The 19059-nt window shown below is 51.6% G+C and overlaps 1 protein-coding gene and 1 long non-coding RNA gene across 4 annotated transcripts in view; one reads left to right on the forward strand and one right to left on the reverse strand.

The window, feature by feature from the left end:
* Positions 1 to 16980, reverse strand: part of LOC140207294 (uncharacterized) — a 52657-nt gene extending 35677 nt beyond the window's left edge. Inside the window, exons 1-3 of one of the 3 annotated variants that reach the window (XM_072275781.1) lie at positions 16963 to 16980; positions 13689 to 13871; positions 9679 to 9791 (exon numbers count right to left, since the gene is read on the reverse strand). In XM_072275781.1, the coding sequence (XP_072131882.1) occupies positions 9679 to 9745 (67 nt within the window). In that variant the 5' untranslated portion in view covers positions 9746 to 9791; positions 13689 to 13871; positions 16963 to 16980. Of the gene's footprint in view, positions 1 to 9678; positions 9810 to 13688; positions 13872 to 16962 lie in introns of those variants that run through there. The other 2 variants (XM_072275779.1, XM_072275778.1) reach the window with 2 other exon arrangements.
* On the forward strand, positions 320 to 18236 carry LOC140207305 (uncharacterized). The gene is made up of 3 exons (XR_011888549.1): positions 320 to 358; positions 3171 to 3254; positions 17914 to 18236. It is a non-coding gene; the product is annotated as an uncharacterized lncRNA (long non-coding RNA).
* Positions 18237 to 19059: the final 823 nt, after the last annotated feature.

The following is a 19059-nucleotide window of genomic DNA, read 5'->3' on the forward strand; positions in this document are numbered from 1 at the left end:
ATATATTCCCAGATCCGAGATTATCACCCTCGAGGTCTTGCTGTTTAACTTCCTACCAAATTCTCTATACTCTTCAGGACCTCTTCGCTCTTTCCTCCTACGTCATTGGCACCATGATATCTGACTGATCACGCTCCCACTTCAGAATGCTGTGTAGGCGATCAGAGACATTCCTGAACATGGCTTCCAAGAGGCACCAAACCATCCCGGAGTCCCTGCCACGGCCACAGAATCTCCAGTCTGTACCTCTAACTATCGAGTCCCCTTATCACTACCGCTCTCCTCTTCTTCCACCCTCCCTTCTGCACTGCAGAACCGGACTCAGTGCCAGAGTTCCGGCTGCCGCAGCTTGTCCCAGGTAAGTCACGACTTCGGTATACTTGTTGTTGAGGGAAATGGCCACAGGGGAACCCTGCTCTGCCAACCCTTTCCCCTTCGCTCGCCTGACGATAACCAAATTACGTGGGCGCTGCTCCTTTGGCGTGACTACCTCCCTGAAGCTACTGTCTTTAAACACATCATTCTCCCGAATGATCCGGAGGTCATCCAGTTCCCGTTCCAGTTCCATAACGCGGTTTGTTATGAGCTGTAGCTAGATGCACTTCTTGCAGGTGTCTTTGTCAGGACACCAGTGGCTGGCAAGAGAAATTAGGGATAGTATCAATTCCAAAGAAGAAGCATACAAATTAGCCAGAGAAAATGGCTCACCTGAGGACTGGGAGAAATTCAGAGTCCAGCAGAGGAGGGCAAACGGATTAATTAGGAAGGGGAAAAAAGATTATGAGAGAAAACTGGCAGGGAACATAAAAACGGACTGTAAAATTTTTATAGATATGTGAAAAGGAAAAGTCTGGTAAAGACAAGTGTAGGTCCCCTGCAGACAGAAACAGGTGAATTGATTATGGGGAGCAAGGACATGGCAGACCAATTGATAATTACTTTGGTTCTGTCTTCACTAAGGAGGACATAAATAATCTTCCGGAAATGGTAGGGGACAGAGGGTCCAGTGAGATGGAGGAACTGAGCGAAATACATGTTAGTAGGGAAGTGGTGTTGGGTAAATTGAAGGGATTGAAGGCAGATAAATCCCCAGGGCCAGATGGTCTGCATCCTAGAGTGCTTAAGGAAGTAGCCCAAGAAATAGTGGATGCATTAGTGATAATTTTTCAAAACTCATTAGAATCTGGACTAGTTCCTGAGGATTGGAGGGTGGCTAATGTAACTCCACTTTTTAAAAAAGGAGGGAGAGAGAAACCGGGGAATTATAGACCGGTTAGCCTAACGTCGGTGGTGGGGAAACTGCTGGAGTCAGTTATCAAGGATGTGATAACAGCACATTTGGAAAGCGGTGAAATGATCGGACAAAGTCAGCATGGATTTGTGAAAGGAAAATCGTGTCTGACGAATCTCATAGAATTTTTTGAGGATGTAACTAGTAGAGTGGATAGGGGAGAACCAGTGGATGTGGTATATTTGGATTTTCGAAAGGCTTTTGACAAGGTCCCACACAGGAGATTAGTGTGCAAGCTTAAAGCACACGGTATTTGGGGTAAGGTATTCGTGTGGGTGGAGAATTGGTTAGCAGACAGGAAGCAAAGAGTGGGAATAAACGGGACCTTTTCAGATTGGCAGGTGATGACTAGTGGGGTACCGCAAGGCTCAGTGCTGGGACCCCAGGTGTTTACAAAATATATTAATGACTTGGATAAGGGAATTAAATGCAGCATCTCCAAGTGTGCGGATGACACGAAGCTGGGTGGCAGTGTTAGCTGTGAGGAGGATGCTAAGAAGATGCAGGGTGACTTGGATAGGTTGGGTGAGTGGGCAAATTCATGGCAGATGCAATTTAATGTGGATAAATGTGAAGTTGTCCACCTAGGTGGCAAAAACAAGAAAACAGATTATTATCTGAATGGTGGCCGATTAGGAAAAGGGGAGGTGTAACGAGACCTGGGTGTCATTATACACCAGTCATTGAAAGTGGGCACGCAGGTACAGCAGGCGGTGAAAAAGGCGAATGGTATGCTGGCATTTATAGCGAGAGGATTCGAGTACAGGAGCAGGGAGGTACTACTGCAGTTGTACAAGGCCTTGGTGAGACCACACCTGGAGTATTGTGTGCAGTTTTGGTCCCCTAATCTGAGGAAAGACATCCTTGCCATAGAGGGAGTACAAAGAAGGTTCACCAGATTGATTCCTGGGATGACAGGGCTTTCATATGAAGAAAGACTGGATGAACTGGACTTGTACTCGTTGGAATTTAGAAGATTGAGGGGGATCTGATTGAAACGTATAAGATCCTGAAGGGATTGGACAGGCTAGATGCAGGAAGATTGTTCCCGATGTTGGGCAAGTCCAGAAAGAGGGGCCACAGTTTGAGGATAGAGAGGAAGCCTTTTAGGACCGAGATTAGGAAAAACTTCTTCACACAGAGAGTGGTGAATCTGTGGAATTCTCTGCCACAGGAAACAGTTGAGGCCAGTTCATTGGCTATATTTAAGAGGGAGTTAGATATGGCCGTTGTGGCTACGGGGGTCAGGGGGTACGGAGGGAAGGCTGGGGCGGGGTTCTGAGTTGGATGATCAGCCATGATCATAATAAATGGCGGTGCAGGCTCGAAGGGCCGAATGGCCTACCCCTGCACCTATTTTCTATGTTCTATGTTCTATCCTGCAAGAGGAGCATTCCAACGTCTCTCTAAACTTACTGGTTAAAAAAATAAATCTAATGATAAAAAAAACAACAACAACTTAGGGAACCTCCCCTCGCCTCTGCCTGTTCTCGCCTAAGCCTGCTGAGCCAAAGCCGTCTAACTCTGACGCTGTCCACTCCCACGATGGCAGCTAGGAAGATGGCCGCTTCGCTAGAGGAAACTTCTTTTAAAGTGCGCTCGCTGGCCGGCTCTCTGCAGATCCTCCCATCCCAATTGGTTGGCCCTTAAAAAAAAACGGAAAAGCCTGCGAATCCTTTCTATCTCAGATCTGACAACGGCCACTTCGATGAATGTACGTATCCCGCTTCAATTTCGCTCCTCTCTCCAGCTCCCTCCCTCTCTCTGCCCTCTCTCCGGATCCCTTTCAATCTCACTGCCTTACTCACGAAGCATTCTCTTTCTATCTCTCCACACCCTCTGCCCTCCTTTATCCCTTCCCACTCTCTCCCACTCACAGTAAACGGTCACCTGATTGAAATATGACCGGGCCGTCTGTTCTGTTTCCAGGAAAGGCGCCGCCCACTTCGCTACATCCTCCACAGTAAGTACTGGGGAAGTGAAAGGAAATAGGGAGTTTGGATGTAAGGGGGCGGGGGAGCGTAGTGGCTAAGGGGGCGGTGGTGCGGAAGGCGATGTGCTGCAGCGGCTTTGTGTGTGTGTGTGTGTGTGAGAGAGAGAGAGAGAGAGAGAGGGAGAGAGAGAGAAAGAGAGAGAGAGAGAGAGAGAGCCCCTACAGCCCTGCACCATCCGAACAACAGTCCCGGGTTCAGACATGAGTATTGCTCGCTGCAGACCGTCCCATCGCACACTTCTGGGGTCAGACACAAAAATGAAGATCCCTCCGCACCGTCCCATCACACACTCCTGGGGTCAGACACAGAATGAAGCTCCCTCTGCACCGTCCCATCACACACTCCCGGGGTCAGACACAGAATAAATCTCCCTCCACACCGTCCCGTCACACACTCCCGGGGTTAGACTGAGATTGAATCACCCCCGACACCGTCCCATCACACACTCCCGGGGTCAGACACAGAGAAAATCTCCCTCCACACCGTCTTATCACACACTCCGGGGGTCAGACACAGAGTGAATTTCCCTGCACACCGTCCTGTCAAAGTCTCCCGCGGTCAGACACAGAGTGAATCTCCCTCCACACCCTCCCATCACACAGTCCTGTGTCTAGACACAGGGTGAAGCTCCCTCTGCATGGTGCCATCACACACGCCCAGGGTCAGACACAGAGGCCAGTTCCGTCCACAACGTCCCATCACCCTGTCTTTTGTTGAGACAGAGTGAAGCTCACTCCACATTGTCCCGTTACACATTCCCGCTGTCAGACGCAGTGTGAAACTCCCTCCACCCTGTCCCATTACCCATTCCTGGAGTCAGAAAGAGATTGGAAGCCCCTCCCTCCGTCTCTGCCCCTCTCACTTCTCGATGGAGGCGATGAGTCCGGTTTCACGAGCTGCACATTCATGTAAGTCTCGCTGTCGCCAATCCTGTCTCGGATTCTCTGCGTCTCTGAGCTCAGTAAGGGGGAGGGGAAGAAGCCGTTGTCAGAGGAAGTTTTTGTTGACAAGGGGATCAGATCGACACAAATTAACAGCAGCTGAACAGCTGATAAAGAGAGGAGCCGAGAGCGGGCGGAGGAAGTGCTGGGGAAGAGGGAGATGGAGGGTGAGAGAGTGGGTGGTCTGGAGAGATGAGAGTGGCGGGGCGAAGAATATGGAGTGTGTAGAGATTCAGAGGGAGGGGAGAGTGAGGGAAAGGCTAGGGCTTGGTGGAAACAGAGACCTGGGTTACAGGAGTCAGAAAGGGGGAGCGGAATGAAAAAAATGGAGAGAGAGAAGTGGGAGGGAATGGGGAGAGAGAGGGGTTAAAATAGGGAGGGTGGAGTCTTGGAGAGAAATTAGAGGATAGAGTGAGAAAACAGAGCGCGAGCAGGAGAAACAGAGAGTGAGAATAAAAAAAAACGGGCAGGGAGGGGCCGAAGGAAGAAAGGGAGAAGAGAAAGCGCTACAGAGAGGGAGGAGGGATGCAGGGAAGGGTCGATTGAGGGAGAAGGAATATAGAAGTTGGAATGACATAGGGAGAGAAGAAGAGAGAGAGAAAGCAATAGAAAAAGGGGAAGATTGATTGATGACGAGTGAACAAGGAAAGAAAGGCGGAAGGATATTTTGTCACACACGCAGAGACTTTATTGTCCGGGAAATTTACAACGAACACCACCCCCCAGAACCCCAACCTCCCGATGATTCCTGGTTTGAGCGTCAGCGCTCCCATTGTTCTGCTTATCGCCGGGGCTTCAGACCCTCTGTGCTCCAGAAACCACGGCCCCGGGACAAACCCGCAACACCCACTGAAGTAAGCGAGCCCCTTCCCTCCGAGAAGACGTCAGAGAAATAGTTTGTCATTTTTAGAACGTGTAGCATTTAGCGAAAAAAGCGGAAGTTTAGAGATTGAAGTTTGAACCAACGCACGCTGATCAGTATCTGAAGTTTACCACACTGCACCCATTGGAACATAAGCGGGGGGTTTTCATTATTTCAAAGAAGTCTTGAAAGCGTGCGGTTACACTGACTGGGCGGTCATACAGACAACAGAAAATAAAAATAGCAGGGACGTCAGCCAAACAGACGGAGTCCAGGAGCTCTCTCAAAAAACCCCCATTACCTGGTTCTGTCATTTTCTCTCTCTGCTTCCCTCACTCTCCGCTCACTATCTCCCTATTTGTCTCCCATGAATGTCTCTAACCCGCTTCAATTTCGCACCTCTCTCCAGCTCCCTCCCTTTTCCCTCTTACCCTCTCCCTCCTATGCCTTTCTATCTCACTGCCCTCCTCATGAAGCCTTCTCCTTTGTCTCCCCACCCTCTCTACCCTACTTTCTCCCTTCCCACCCTCCCGCTCACACTGAACGTTCACCGGACTGAAATGTGACCAGGCCGTCAGTCCCGTTCACAGGAAAGGCGCCACGCACGCTGCAGCCCGATTAGTTACATCCTCCACAGTAAGTAAGGGGGGAGGTGAAAGGAAATGGGTGTGAGGGTAATAGATAAGAGGGTGGTGGTGCGGGAGGTAATGTGCTGGATCGGCTGTGTGTGTGTGTGTGTGTGTGTGTGTGTGTGTGTGTGTGTGTGTGTGTGTGAGAGAGAGAGAGAGAGAGAGAGAGAGACAGAGGGAGAGAGAGAGAGTCAGAGAGAGAGAGAGAGAGAGAGCGTGTGTGTGTGTGTGTGTGTGTGTGTGTGTGTGTGTGTGTGTGAGAGAGAGAGAGAGAGAGAGGGAGAGAGAGAGAGTCAGAGAGAGAGAGAGAGAGAGCGTGTGTGTGTGTGTGTGTGTGTGAGAGAGAGAGACAGAGAGAGAGAGAGAGACAGAGGGAGAGAGAGAGAGTCAGAGAGAGAGAGAGAGAGAGCGTGTGTGTGTGTGTGTGTGTGTGTGTGTATGTGAGAGAGAGACAGAGAGAGAGAGAGAGACAGAGAGCCCTCGGCACCGTCCGACCAACCGCACCCGGGGTCAGACACAAGTACAGCTACCTGCAGACCGTCTCATCTCACAGTACTCAGGACAATACACAGAGTGAATCTCCCTCTGCACCGTCCCATCACAAACTCCCGGCGTCAGACACAGAGTGAATCTCCCTCCACACCCTCCCATCACACACTCCCGGGGTCAGACACAGAGTTAATCTCCCTCCACACCCTCCCATCACACAGTCCTGTGTTCAGACACAGAGTGAAGCTTCCTCTGCATGGTGCCATCACACACGCCCAGTGTCAGACACAGAGCCCAGTTCCGTCCACAACATCCCATTACACTGTCCTTTGCTGAGACAGAGTGAAGCTCACTCCACATTGTCCCGTTACACATCGGCCGTGTCAGACAGAGAGTGAAACTCCCTCCACCCTGTCCCATTACCCACTCCCGGGATCAGAAAGAGATTGAAACTCCCTCCCTTTGTCTCCGTCCCTCTCTCTTCTCGATGGAGACCATGCGTCCGTTTTTACGAGCTGCACATTCATGTAAGTCTCGCTGTCTTCAATCCTGTCTCGGATTCTCTGCGTCTCTGAGCTCAGCGAGGGGGAGGGGAAGAAACTGTTGTCAGAGGAAGCCCTTGTTGACAAGGGGAACAGATCGACACAAACTAACAGCAGCTGAGCAGCTGATAAAGAGAGGAGCCGAGAGCGGGTGGAGGAAGTGCTGGGGAAGAGAGAGATTGAGGGTGAGAGAGGGGGTGCTCTGGAGCGATGAGAGTGGCGGAGTGAGGAATAGGGAGAGTGTAGAGATTCAGAGGGAGGGGAGAGTGAGGGAAAGGCTAGGGCTTGGCGGAAAGAGAGACGTGGGTTACAGGAGTCAGAAAGCGGGAGCGGAATGAAGGAAATGGAGGGCGTGAAGTGGGAGGGAATGGGGAGAGAGAGGGGTTAAAATAGGGAGGGTGGAGTCTTGGAGAAAAAATAGGGGATAGAGTGAGAAAACAGAGGGCGAGCAGGAGAAACAGAGAGTAAGAATAAATAAAACGGGAAGGGAGGGGCCGAAGGAAGAGAGGGAGAAGAGAAAGCACCACAGAGAGGGAGGAGGGATGCAGGGAAGGGTCGATTGAGGGAGAAGGAATATAGAAGTTGGAATGACATTGTACGAGAAGAAGGGAGAGAGAAAGCAATGGAAGAAGGGGAAGATTGAGGGATGACGACTGAACAAGGAGTGAAAGGCGGACGGATATGTTGTCACAGATGCAGAGACTTTATTGTCCGAGCCATTTGTACCGAACACCACCACCCCGCCAACCCCAACCTCCAGGTGATTGCTGGTTTGAGCGTCAGCGCTCCCATTGCTCTGCTTATCGCCGGGGCTTCAGACCCTCTGTGCTCCAGAAACCACGGCCCGGGGACAAATCAGCAACACCCACCGAAGTAGGTCAGCTTCTTCCATCCGAGAAAACGTCAGAGCAATAGTTTGCCATTTTAGACCGTGTAGTATTTAGCCAAAAAACCGGACGTTTAGATATTGAAGTTTGAACCAACGCACGCTGATCAGTATCTGAAGTTTCACTCACTGCACCCATTGGAACATTAGCGGGAGGTTTTCATTATTTCAAAGAAGTCTTGAAATCGTGCGGTTACACTGACTGGGCGGTCATACAGACAACAGAAAATAAAAATAGCAGGGACGTCAGCCAAACAGACGGAGTCCAGGAGCTCTCTCAAAAAACCCTCCATTACCTGCTGTCTGTCATTTTCTCTTCTCTGCTTCCCTCACTCTCCGCTCACTATCTCCCGATTTCTCTCCCAGGAATGTCTCTAACCCGCTTCAATTTCGCTCCTCTCGACAGCCCCCTCCTTTTCCCTCTTACCCCTCTCCCTCCTATGCCTTTCTATCTCACTGCCCTCCTCATGACGCCTTCTCTTTTGTCTCCCCATCCTCTCTACCCTAGTCTATAAAGTTCACCGGACTGAAATGTGACCAGGCCATCAGTCCCGTTCACAGGAAAGGCGCCACACACTCTGCAGCCAGATTAGTTACATCCTCCACAGTAAGTAAGGGGGGAGGTGAAATGAAATGGGTGTGAGGGTAATAGCTAAGAGGGTGGTGGTACGGAAGGTGATGTGCTGGATCGGCTGTGTGTGTGTGTGTGTGAAAGAGAGCGAGAGAGAGAGACAGAGAGCCCTCGGCCCTCGGCACCGTCCGACCAACCACACCCGGGTTCAGACGCAAGCACAGCTAAACGCAGACCGTCCCATCTCACAGTACTCCGGATCATACACAGACTGAATCTCCCTCTGCACCGTCCCATCACACACTCCCGGCGACAGAGACAGAGTGAATCTCCCTCCAGGCCATCCCATCACACACTCTGGGGTCAGACACAGAGTGAATCTCCCTCCACACTGTCCCATCACAAACTCCCGGGATCAGACACAGAGTGAAGCTTCCTCCACACCGTCCCATCACACACTCCGGGGATCAGACATAGAGTGAATCTCCCTCAACACCGTCCCATCACACACTCCCGGGGTCAGACACAGAGTGGGTCTCCCTCAACACCGTCCCATCACACACTCCCGGGGTCAGACACAGAGTGAGGCTTCCTCCACAACGTCCAATCACACAATGCCGAGGTCAGACACAGAGTGAAGCTCCCTCCACACCATCCCAGCACACGCTCCCGGGTGAGACACAGAGCGGCCCCGGGGTCAAACACAGAAAGAATCTCCCTCTACACCATCCCATCACACACTCCCGGGGTCAGACACAGAGTGAATCTCCCTCCATACCTTCCCATCTCCAAACCCGGGATCCGACACAGAGTAAATCTCCCTCCACACCGTTCCATCAAACACCCCCGAGGTCAGACACGTAGAGAATCTCTATCCACACCGTCCCATAGCTAACTTCCGAGCTCAGACACATAGTAAAACTCCCTGCACACCGTCCAATCACACACTCCCGTGATGAAACTCAGAATGAAGCTCCCTCCACACCGTCCTATTACACACTCATGAGGTCAGGCATGGAGCGAAGCTCCCTCAACACCATCCCATCACTGACACCCGAGTTCAGACACAGACTGAAGTTCCTTTCACACCTTCCCATCACATACTTCCGGGGTCAGACACAGAGTGAATCTTCCTTCCCACCGACCTAGCACACACTCCCGGGTGAGGCACAAAGTGGATCTCCCTCCACACCGTCCCATCACACGCTCCCGTGGTCAGACTCAGAGTGGAGCTCCTTCCACACCGTTGCATCACACACACCCGGGCTCGGACGGGGAGGAAAACTCCCTCCACACAGTCACGTCACACACTCCCGGGGTCAGACACAGAGTAAAAATCCCTCCTCACCGTCCCATCTTACACTCCCGGGGTCAGGCACAGACATAACCTCCCTCCACACAGTCAAATCACACACACCTGAGCTCAGACACAAACAGTGAAACTCCCTCCATCCCTCCTTCTGCCCCACTCACCTCGGGATGGAGACCATGAGTCCGCTTTTGTGATCTTCACATTCATGTATGTCTCCCTGTCGTCCATCCCGTCGAGAATTTTCTGCGTCCTCAGCTCTGATAGGGTAAGCGACCTTTGTCAGAGGAAGCCCGTGTTTACAGGAGGTCAGACCGACACCAGCAAACACCAGATGAAGGGATAATAAAGAGAGAGGCCAGGAGCAGGGACCGGATGTGCCGGGCAGGACGAAGGTTGAAGGTGTGAGAGCGGGTGTTCTCGAGAGTTGTCAGTGGCGGGGGGAGGAGTTGTGAGACAAGGGAAAAAGAGGGGGAGGGGAGAATGAGAGAGATTTGGGGGAGTTCGAGAGAATGAACTGGGTGACAGGGGACTATAAAAGTGGAGGGAAAAGAAAGAGGGGGAGGGTCGTATGTGGGAGAGAATGGGTAAAGAGGGGGGGGGGAAAGCCCGGGATATTTGAAGAGAAATTAGCGGACAGAGGGAATAATGTGAGGGTGAGCTGACGGGTAAAGAAGGGAGAAAGCGAGAGAGAAAAGGGCATGGAGGGGGCGAAGAACATGGGAGGGAGGAGAGAGAGTGCCACAGAGAGGGAGGTGGCATGCAGGGGAGGGACGACGGAGGGAGATAGAATGAGAAGTGCGGGAGAAGGGAGTGCAAGAAGATGATTAGAGAGAATTGCAATGAGTGAAGAAGGAGCAAATGACGGAGATGTATATGTCACTCATGCAGAACACCTATTATCCGGGAGAATTGTATCCCCAGGTACAAACACCCAACACCCAACCAAGCAAGCGAACCCCCACCCCCGAGTGAAATGAATAACTCCCCAGTCTCTCTCTCTCTCTCTCTCTCTCTCTCTCCAATCTGCACCAAATTTACACCGGAAAGGTCGCGGAAAACAGATTGCCATTTTCAGACTATCCGGTGTTTAACAAAAAAAAAAAGAACGGGTATGTGGACATTGAAGTTTACAGGAAACCATTCGCACGCTGATCTGTACCTACTGTTTGACTCTCATTTCCAATTAGAATGTAAGTTGGGGGTTATCAGTATTTGAGAGAAGTCTTGAAAGCGTGCGGCTACTCTGACTGGTTCTTCATCAAGACAGCAAAACAATAACAGGGACGTCAACCCAAAAGAGGGATTTCAGGAGCTCTCTCAAACACCCTCCATGACCTTCTGTCTATCCCTTTCGCTCTCTGCAAAAGTCACTGTCTCCCCATCTATCCCCATGAATGTACCTATTCCGCTTGAGTTTCACACTCTCTCGCTCTCCCTCCCTCTCTCTACCCCTCTCGCCGTGTACCTTTCAATCTCACTTCCCTCCTCACTAAGCCTTCTCTTTCTGTCCCCACACCCACTGAACACAAACTTCACTCTGCCCATTCCCTCCCGCGCACACAGAGAGGGAAAACGAAGCGGGATGTTGGAAATGAGGGGTGTGTGGAGTATTTGGCGTGGCGACGTGCTGGAGCAGCTCTGTGTGTGTGCGTGTGTTTATGTGTAAGTGAGAGAGAGAGAGAGAGAGAGAGAGAGAGAGAGAGAGAGAGAGAGACAGAGAGAGAGAGAGAGAGAGAGAGAGGGAGAGGGGGAGAGAGAGAGAGAGAGAGAGAGAGAGAGAGAGAGAGAGAGAGAGAGAGAGAGAGAGAGAGAGAGAGAGAGAGATGTACCTCGGCATCGGCAGAATGAACACTCAAACACTCTCCCGGAGTCAGACATAGTGAATCTCTCTCCACACTGTCCCATCACACACTCCGGGGGTGAGACACGGAGTGAATCTCTCTCCACACCTTCGCATCACACACTCCCCGGGTCAGACACAGAGCGAAGCTCCCTCCACACCTTCCCATCACACACTCCCCGGGTCAGACACAGAGCGAAGCTCCCTCCAAGGGAAATGAGAGTCAAACCGTAGATATGGATCAGCGTGCGTTGGTTTCCTGTAAACTTCAATGTCCACATAGGCATTTTGTTCGTTAAACATTCAATAGTCTATGAAGGGCAATCTGTTCTTCGCGGCTTCCTCTGCTGTAAACTTGGTGCATCACACACTCACGTAGTTAGACAGAGAGAGAATTTCCCTCCACGCCATTCCATCACACACTGCCGAGGTCACACACAGAGTGAAACTACCTCCACGCTGTCCCATCACGAACTCCCAGGAACAGACACAGAGTGAAGCTCACGGCACACCGTCCCATCACACAACCCCGGGCAGAGTGAAACTCCCTCCGTACTTTCCCATCACACACTCACAAAGACACACAGAGAGAAGCTCCCTCCACGCCGCTCCGTCAGGCACTCCCGGGTTCAGACACTGAGTAAACCTCCATCCACACCGTCCCTTCACACACTCCCGGGTTCAGACACAGAGTGAATCTCCCTACGCACCGTCACATCACAAACTCCCGGGGTCAGACACAGAGTGAATCTCCCTCCGCACCGTCACATCACACACTCCCGGGGTCAGAAACAGAGTGAAGCTCCCCCCACACCGTTCCATCACACACTCCCGGGGTCAGGCACAGTGTGAAGCTCCCTCCATCGAACAATAGATCCATAGAACATTAGAGCACAGAAACAGGCCCTTTGGCCCTTCTTGGCTCTGCCGGACCATTTTTATGCCTGGTCCCACTGATCTGCATCTGGACCATATCCCTCCATACACCTCTCATCCATGTACCATCCCAAGTTTATCTTAAAAGTTAAAAGTGTAACCGCATTTACCACTTCATCTGGCAGCTCATTCCACACTCCCACCTCCTCTGTGTGAAGAAGCCCCTCCCCGCAATGTTCCCTTTAAACTCTTCCCCCTTCCCACAACCCATATCGTCTGTTTTTTTTCTACCCTTGCCTCAGTGATAAAAGCCTGCTTGCAGTCACTCTATCTATACCCATCATAATGTTAGATTCCTCTATCAAATCTCCCCTTTTTCTGCGCACAGAGAATAGTGTCCCAGCCTATTCAACCTTTCTCTGAAACTGAGTTTCTCAAGTCCCGGCAGCATCTTCGTAAACCTTCTCTGCACTCGTTCAACCTTATTAATGACCTTCTTGTAATTAGGTGATCAAAACTGCACACTATACTCCAAATGCGGCCTCACCAATGTCTTATACAACCTCACCATAACAGTCCAACTCCTGTGCTCAGTACTTTGATTTACAAAGGGCAATGCACCATTAGGTATCTTTACTACCCTATCTACCTGTCCCACAAATTTTAGGGATTTTTGGATATATATTCCCAGATCCGAGATTATCACCCTCGAGATCTTGCTGTTTAACTTCCTACCAAGCTCTCGATACTCACTCTTCAGGACCTCTTCGCTGTTTCCTCCTACGTCATTGGCACCATAATATCTGGCTGATCACCCCTCCATTTCAGAATGCTATGCAGGCGATCAGAGACATTCCTGAACATGGCTTCCAAGAGGCATCAAACCATCCCGGAGTCCCTGCCACGGCCACAGAATCTCCTGTCTGTACCTCTAACTATCGAGTCCCCTATCACTACCGCTCTCCTCTTCTTCCACCCTCCTTTCTGCACTGCAGAACCAGACTCAGTGCCAGAGATCCGGCTGTCGCAGCTTGTCCCAGGTAAGTCAACAAATCGGTATACAAACGTTTGTACTTGTTGTTGGGGGAAATGACCACAGGGGAACCCTGCGCTTCCTGTCCTTTCCCCCTCCCTCGCCTGACGGTAACCAATTTCCTGCGCACTGCTCCTTTGGCGTGACTACCTTCCTGAAGCTTCTGTCTATAAACACCTCATTCTCCCGAATGATCCGGAGGTCGTCCAGTTCCGTAATCCGGTTTGTTTAGGAGCTGTAGCTGGATGCAATTTTTTCAGGTGTCGTTGTCAGGGACACCAGAGGTCACCCTGACTTTCCACATCCTGCAGGAGGAGCATTCCAACATCCTGCCTGACATTCTCTCTAAACATACTAGTTAAAAAAGAAATCTAATGAGATAAAAAAAAACAACAACAACAACAACAACAACAACAACTTACCTGAACCTCCCCTCGCCTCTGCCTGTTCTCGTCGAAGCCTGTTGAGCCAAAGCCGTCTAACTCTGACTCAGTCCACTCCGACGATGGAAGCTACGAAGATGGCCGCTTCGCTAGACGAAACTTCTTTTAAAACGCGCTCGCTGACCGGCTGTCTTCAGCTCTTCCGCTCCCAAATGGCTGGCCCTTTAAAAAAACGGAAAAACCTGCGATTCCTTTCTATCTCAGATCTGACAACAGCCACTTCAATCAGTGTATCTATCCCGCTTCAATATCGCTTCATTCTCCAGCTCCCTGCCTCACTCTGCTCTCTCTCCGGATCCCTTTCAATCTCACCGCCCTCCTCACGAAACATTGTCTTTCTATCTCTCCACACGCTCTACCCTCCTTTATCCCTTCCCACTCTCTGCCGCTCACAGTAAACGTTCACCGTACTGAAATGTGACCAGGCCGTCTGTCCCGTTCCCAGGAGAGGCGCCGCCCACTGGGCAGCCGGATTGGTTATATCCTCCACAGTAAGTAAGGTGGAGCTGAGAGGAAATGGGGCTACGGAAATAAACGCGGAGAGCGTCGTGACTAAGGGGGCGGTGGTGCGGGAGGCGATGTGCTGCAGCGGCTTTATGGGTGTGTGTGTGTGTGTGTGTGTGTGTGTGTGTGTGTGTATGTGTGTGTGTGTGTGTGTGTCTGTGTGTGCGTGAGAGAGAGCGAGAGGAAGAGAGAGAGAGCCCCTGCACCGTGCGAACAACAGTCCCGTGGTCAGACACAGAGTGAAGCTCCCTGCAGCCCGTCCAATCACGCACTCACGGGTTCAGACACAGAGTGAATCTCCCTCGACACCATCTCATCACAAACTTCCAGGGTCAGACACATAACGAAGCTCTCTCCACACCGTCCCATCACACAGTCTTGTGTTCAGACTCAGGGCGAAGCTCCCTCTGCATGGTGCCATCACACATGCCCAGGGTCAGACACAGAGTTCTGTTCCGTCCACACCGTCCTATCACACCGTCCTTTCCTGGGACAGAGTGAAGCTCACTCCACCCTGTCCCAGTACCCATTCCTGGGGACAGAAAGAGATTGAAATTCCTTTCCTCCGTCTCCGCCCCTCTCTCTTCTCGATGGAAACCATGCTTCCAGTTTTACAAGCTGCATATTCATGTAGATCTCGCTGTCGTTAATCCTGTCTCGGATTCTCTGCGTCTCTGAGCGCAGCGAGGGGAAGCAACTGTCGTCAGAGGCAGCCTGTGTTGACAGCGGAGTCAGACCGACCGAACAAACACCAGATGAGCAAATGATAAAGAGAGGAGCCGAGAGCAGGGGAGGAAGTGCTGGGGAAGAGGGAGATTAAGGTTGAGAGAGGGGGTTATTCTGGAGCGATGAGAGTGGCGGAGTAAAGAATAGGAAGAGTGTGGAGATTCAGAGGGAGGCGAGAGTGAGGGAAAGGCTAGGGCTTGGCGGAAAGAGAGACGTGGGTTACAGGAGTCAGAAAGGGGGAGCGGAATGAAAGAAATGGAGGGCGAGAAGTGGGAAGGAACAGGGAGAGAGAGGGGCTAAAATAGGGAGGGGTGGAGTCTTGGAGAGAAATTAGAGGATAGAGTGAGAAAACAGAGGGCGAGCAGGAGAAACAGAGAGTGAGAATTAAAAAAAAAACGGGCAGGGAGGGGCCGAAGGAAGAAAGGGAGAAGAGAAAGCGTTACAGAGAGAGAGGAGGGATGCAGGGAAGGGTCGATTGAGGGAGAAGGAATATAGAAGTTGGAATGACATAGGAAGAGAAGAAGGGAGAGAGAAAGCAATGGAAAAAGGGGAAGATTGAGGGATGATGAGTGAACAAGGAAAGAAAGGCGGACGGATATGTTGTCACAGACGCAGAGACTTCATTGTCCGAGAGATTGGTACCGAACACCACCCCGCACAACCCCAACCTCCCGGTGATTCCTGGTTTGAGCGTCAGGGCTCCCATTGCTCTGCTTATCGCCGGGGCTTCAGACCCTCTGTGCTCTAGAAACCACGGCCCCGGGACAAACCCGCAACACCCACCGAAGTAAGCCAGCCCCTTCCCTCCGAGAAGACGTCAGAGCAATAGTTTGCCATTTTTAGACCGTGTAGTATTTAGCAAAAACAGCGGACGTTTAGATATTGAAGTTTGAACCAACGCACGCTGATCGGTATCTGAAGTTTCACACACTGCACCCATTGGAACATTAGCGGGGGGTTTTCATTATTTCAAAGAAGTCTTGAAAGCGTGCGGTTACACTGACTGGGCGATCATACAGACAGCAGAAAATAAAAATAGCAGGTACGTCAGCCAAACAGACGGAGCCCAGGAGCTCTCTCAAAAACCCTCCATGACCTGCTGTCTGTCATTTTCTCTCTCTGCGTCCCTCACTCTCCGCTCACTATCTCCCGATTTCTCTCCCAGGAATGTCTCTAACCCGCTTCAATTTCGCTCCTCTCCCCAGCCCCCTCCTTTTTTCCGCTTACACCTCTCCCTCCTATGCCTTTCTATCTCACTGCCCTCCTCATGACGCCTTCTCGTGTGTCTCCCCACCCTCTCTACCCTACTTTCTCCCTTCCCACCTTCCCGCTCACAGTGAAAATTCACCGGGCTGAAATGTGGCCGGGCCGTCAGTCTCGATCACAGGAAAGGGGCCGCCCACTGGACAGCCGGGTTAGTTACATCCTCCACAGTAAGTAAGGGGGGAGGTGGAATTAAATGGGTATGGGGGTAATAGCTAAGAGGGTGGTGGCGCGGGAGATCGGCTGTGTGTGAGAAAGTGAGAGAGAGAGAGAGAGAGAGAGAGCGTGTGTGTGTGTGTGTGTGTGTGTGTGTGTGTGTGAGAGAGAGCGAGAGAGAGAGAGTGGTGAGAGAGACAGAGAGCCCTCGGCACCGTCCGACCAACCGCACTCGGGGTCAGACACAAGTACAGCTCCCTGCAGACCATCCCATCTCGCAGTACTCAGAATCATACACAGAGTGAATCCCCCACTGCACTGTCCCATCACACACTTCCGGCCTCAGACACAGAGTGAATCTCCCTCCACACCAGCCCATCACACATTCCCGTGGTCAGACACAGAGTGATTCTCCCTCTCACAGTCCCATGACACATACCCAGCGTCAGAGACAGATGGAAGCGCCCTCCACACCGTCCCGGCTCACAACCTGTGCTCAGACACAGAGTGAAGCTCTCTCCCCACAGTTCCATAACACAACAACGGATCCAGAAACTGAAAGAATCTCCCTACTTACTCCTTCTCTCCCCTTTTCACCACTCACCATCACTTCAGTCTTTCTGTAGCCTCTAATTGCGTGCCTGTCTCAGAGATAATATCGGCTTGTGACTCGACGTGGAACTGAGGAGGGAGGAGTAGGAGAGGAAGGGCTGTGAGTGGCTGGTGAGTTTGCTGCACTAGGCGGAACTGGTGTGAAACCACACGACCGGCTTGTACATACAGAGACGTAGTGATGCTCAGTACCGAGCGAGCGATATCCGGTGGAAGTGGCAAAACTAACACCAACGGTGTGGAGGGAGATTCACTCTGTGTCTGACCCCGGGAGTGTGTGATGGGACGGTGTGGAGGGAGATTCACTCTGTGTCTGACCCCGGGAGTGTGTGATGGGACGGTGTGGAGGGAGATTCACTCTGTGTCTGACCCCGGGAGTGTGTGATGAGACGGTGTGGAGGGAGATTCACTCTGTGTCTGACCCCGGGAGTGTGTGATGGGACGGTGTGGAGGGAGATTCACTCTGTGTCTGACCCAGGGAGTGTGTGATCGGACGGTGTGGAGGGAGATTCACTCTGTGTCTGACCACGGGCGTGTGTGTTGGGACGGAGTGGAGGGAGATTCACTCTGTGTCTGACCACGGGCGTGTGTGTTGGGACGGAGTGGAGGGAGCTTCACTCTGTGTCTGACCACGGGCGTGTGTGTTGGGACGGAGTGGAGGGAGCTTCACTCTGTGTCTGACCACGGGCGTGTGTGTTGGGACGGAGTGGAGGGAGCTTCACTCTGTGTCTGACCACGGGCGTGTGTGTTGGGACGGAGTGGAGGGAGCTTCACTCTGTGTCTGACCACGGGCGTGCGTGATGAGTTGGTGTGGAGGGAGATTCACTCTGTGTCTGACAGCGGGAGTTTGTGATGGGAAAGTGTGGAGGGAGATTCAGTCTGTTGTGAATATATCTTCTGTGTATCTGACTCGTAACTCTTCCTCTTTTGATTTTATTCCCAGACGCTTTCAATCAGAGTTTGAAAAATGTTGCTTCGCCACATCGCCTGCTCTGGAAAATATGAACAAGGAACGGTGAATCTCTCTCCGCACCGGCCATTGCATTCGCCGGTAGTCAGACACAGAATGGGGAACCCTTCACACCGACCCGTCACACATTTCTGGGATCAGTTGTAAAGAGAGGATCCCTCCGAAACGACCAATCAAACCGACTCGCCGGGTCAGAGACAGAGTGAAGCTCCCTATGTACTGTTCCATCAAATAATCCTGATGTCAGACATTCAGAAAAGTTCCCAACACACTCACCCAAAACACATTACCCGGATAACACAGAGAGTGAAGATCCTAAAACACAGTCCCAGAACATAATAATAATAATAAAAACTGCGCTAGTACACAGATTAAAGTTGTTTTCATACCGACCCATCAAAAAATGAAAGGGGGCAGACTCAGAGCGATGCTCCCTACACACCATCCCATCACAGACTCCCAGGGTAAGACACAGAGTGACACACTCTCTCCACGGTCCAGAAACACACTTCAGCAATCAGTCAAGGCGTGAATCTCTCTGACTACTGTCTCATCACGCACTCCCGCGGTCAGACACATCGTGAATCTGGATCCATACCGTCCAATCAGGCATTCCCGGAGTGAGACACAGAGTGAAGCTGTGTTGCTCCGTCTCACAGCCCAGTGGTCAGACAGGTAGTGAATCCCCCTCCAGGCAACCCCGTCATGGACTCAACGGGTCAAACACAGAGTGACTCTCCCTCCGTACCTTCTCCCACACACTCCCGATGTTAATCAAAAACTGACGCTTCCTCTCGCTATGCCTGTCCTGTGATGATCACGGGTTAAAGAGGAGGATGGTACCTCAGCTCTTCTGCTGGTCAACAATTCACAGACTTGAGCCTTGATACAGTTGACAGATCGTAGCGGGGGGAGGGTTGTGGGGGAGGGAGTGGGTCAAGGGTTATAGGGAGTTTTTGAGGGAGGTAGTGACAGAGACGGGAGGGGTGCAGTGGAGTTAGGATGTGATAAACTGGGAGAAGATTAGTAGACTACAGGGTTGAGAGAAACGCGGAGTAATTTGAAGAGGAAGTGAGTTACAGGGACGGGGAGGGCGTGTCGGTGTGTCGGGGTAAAATG

Source organism: Mobula birostris, chromosome 13 (assembly GCF_030028105.1).
Source record: "Mobula birostris isolate sMobBir1 chromosome 13, sMobBir1.hap1, whole genome shotgun sequence".
NCBI classification, from domain to species: Eukaryota; Metazoa; Chordata; class Chondrichthyes; order Myliobatiformes; family Myliobatidae; genus Mobula; species Mobula birostris.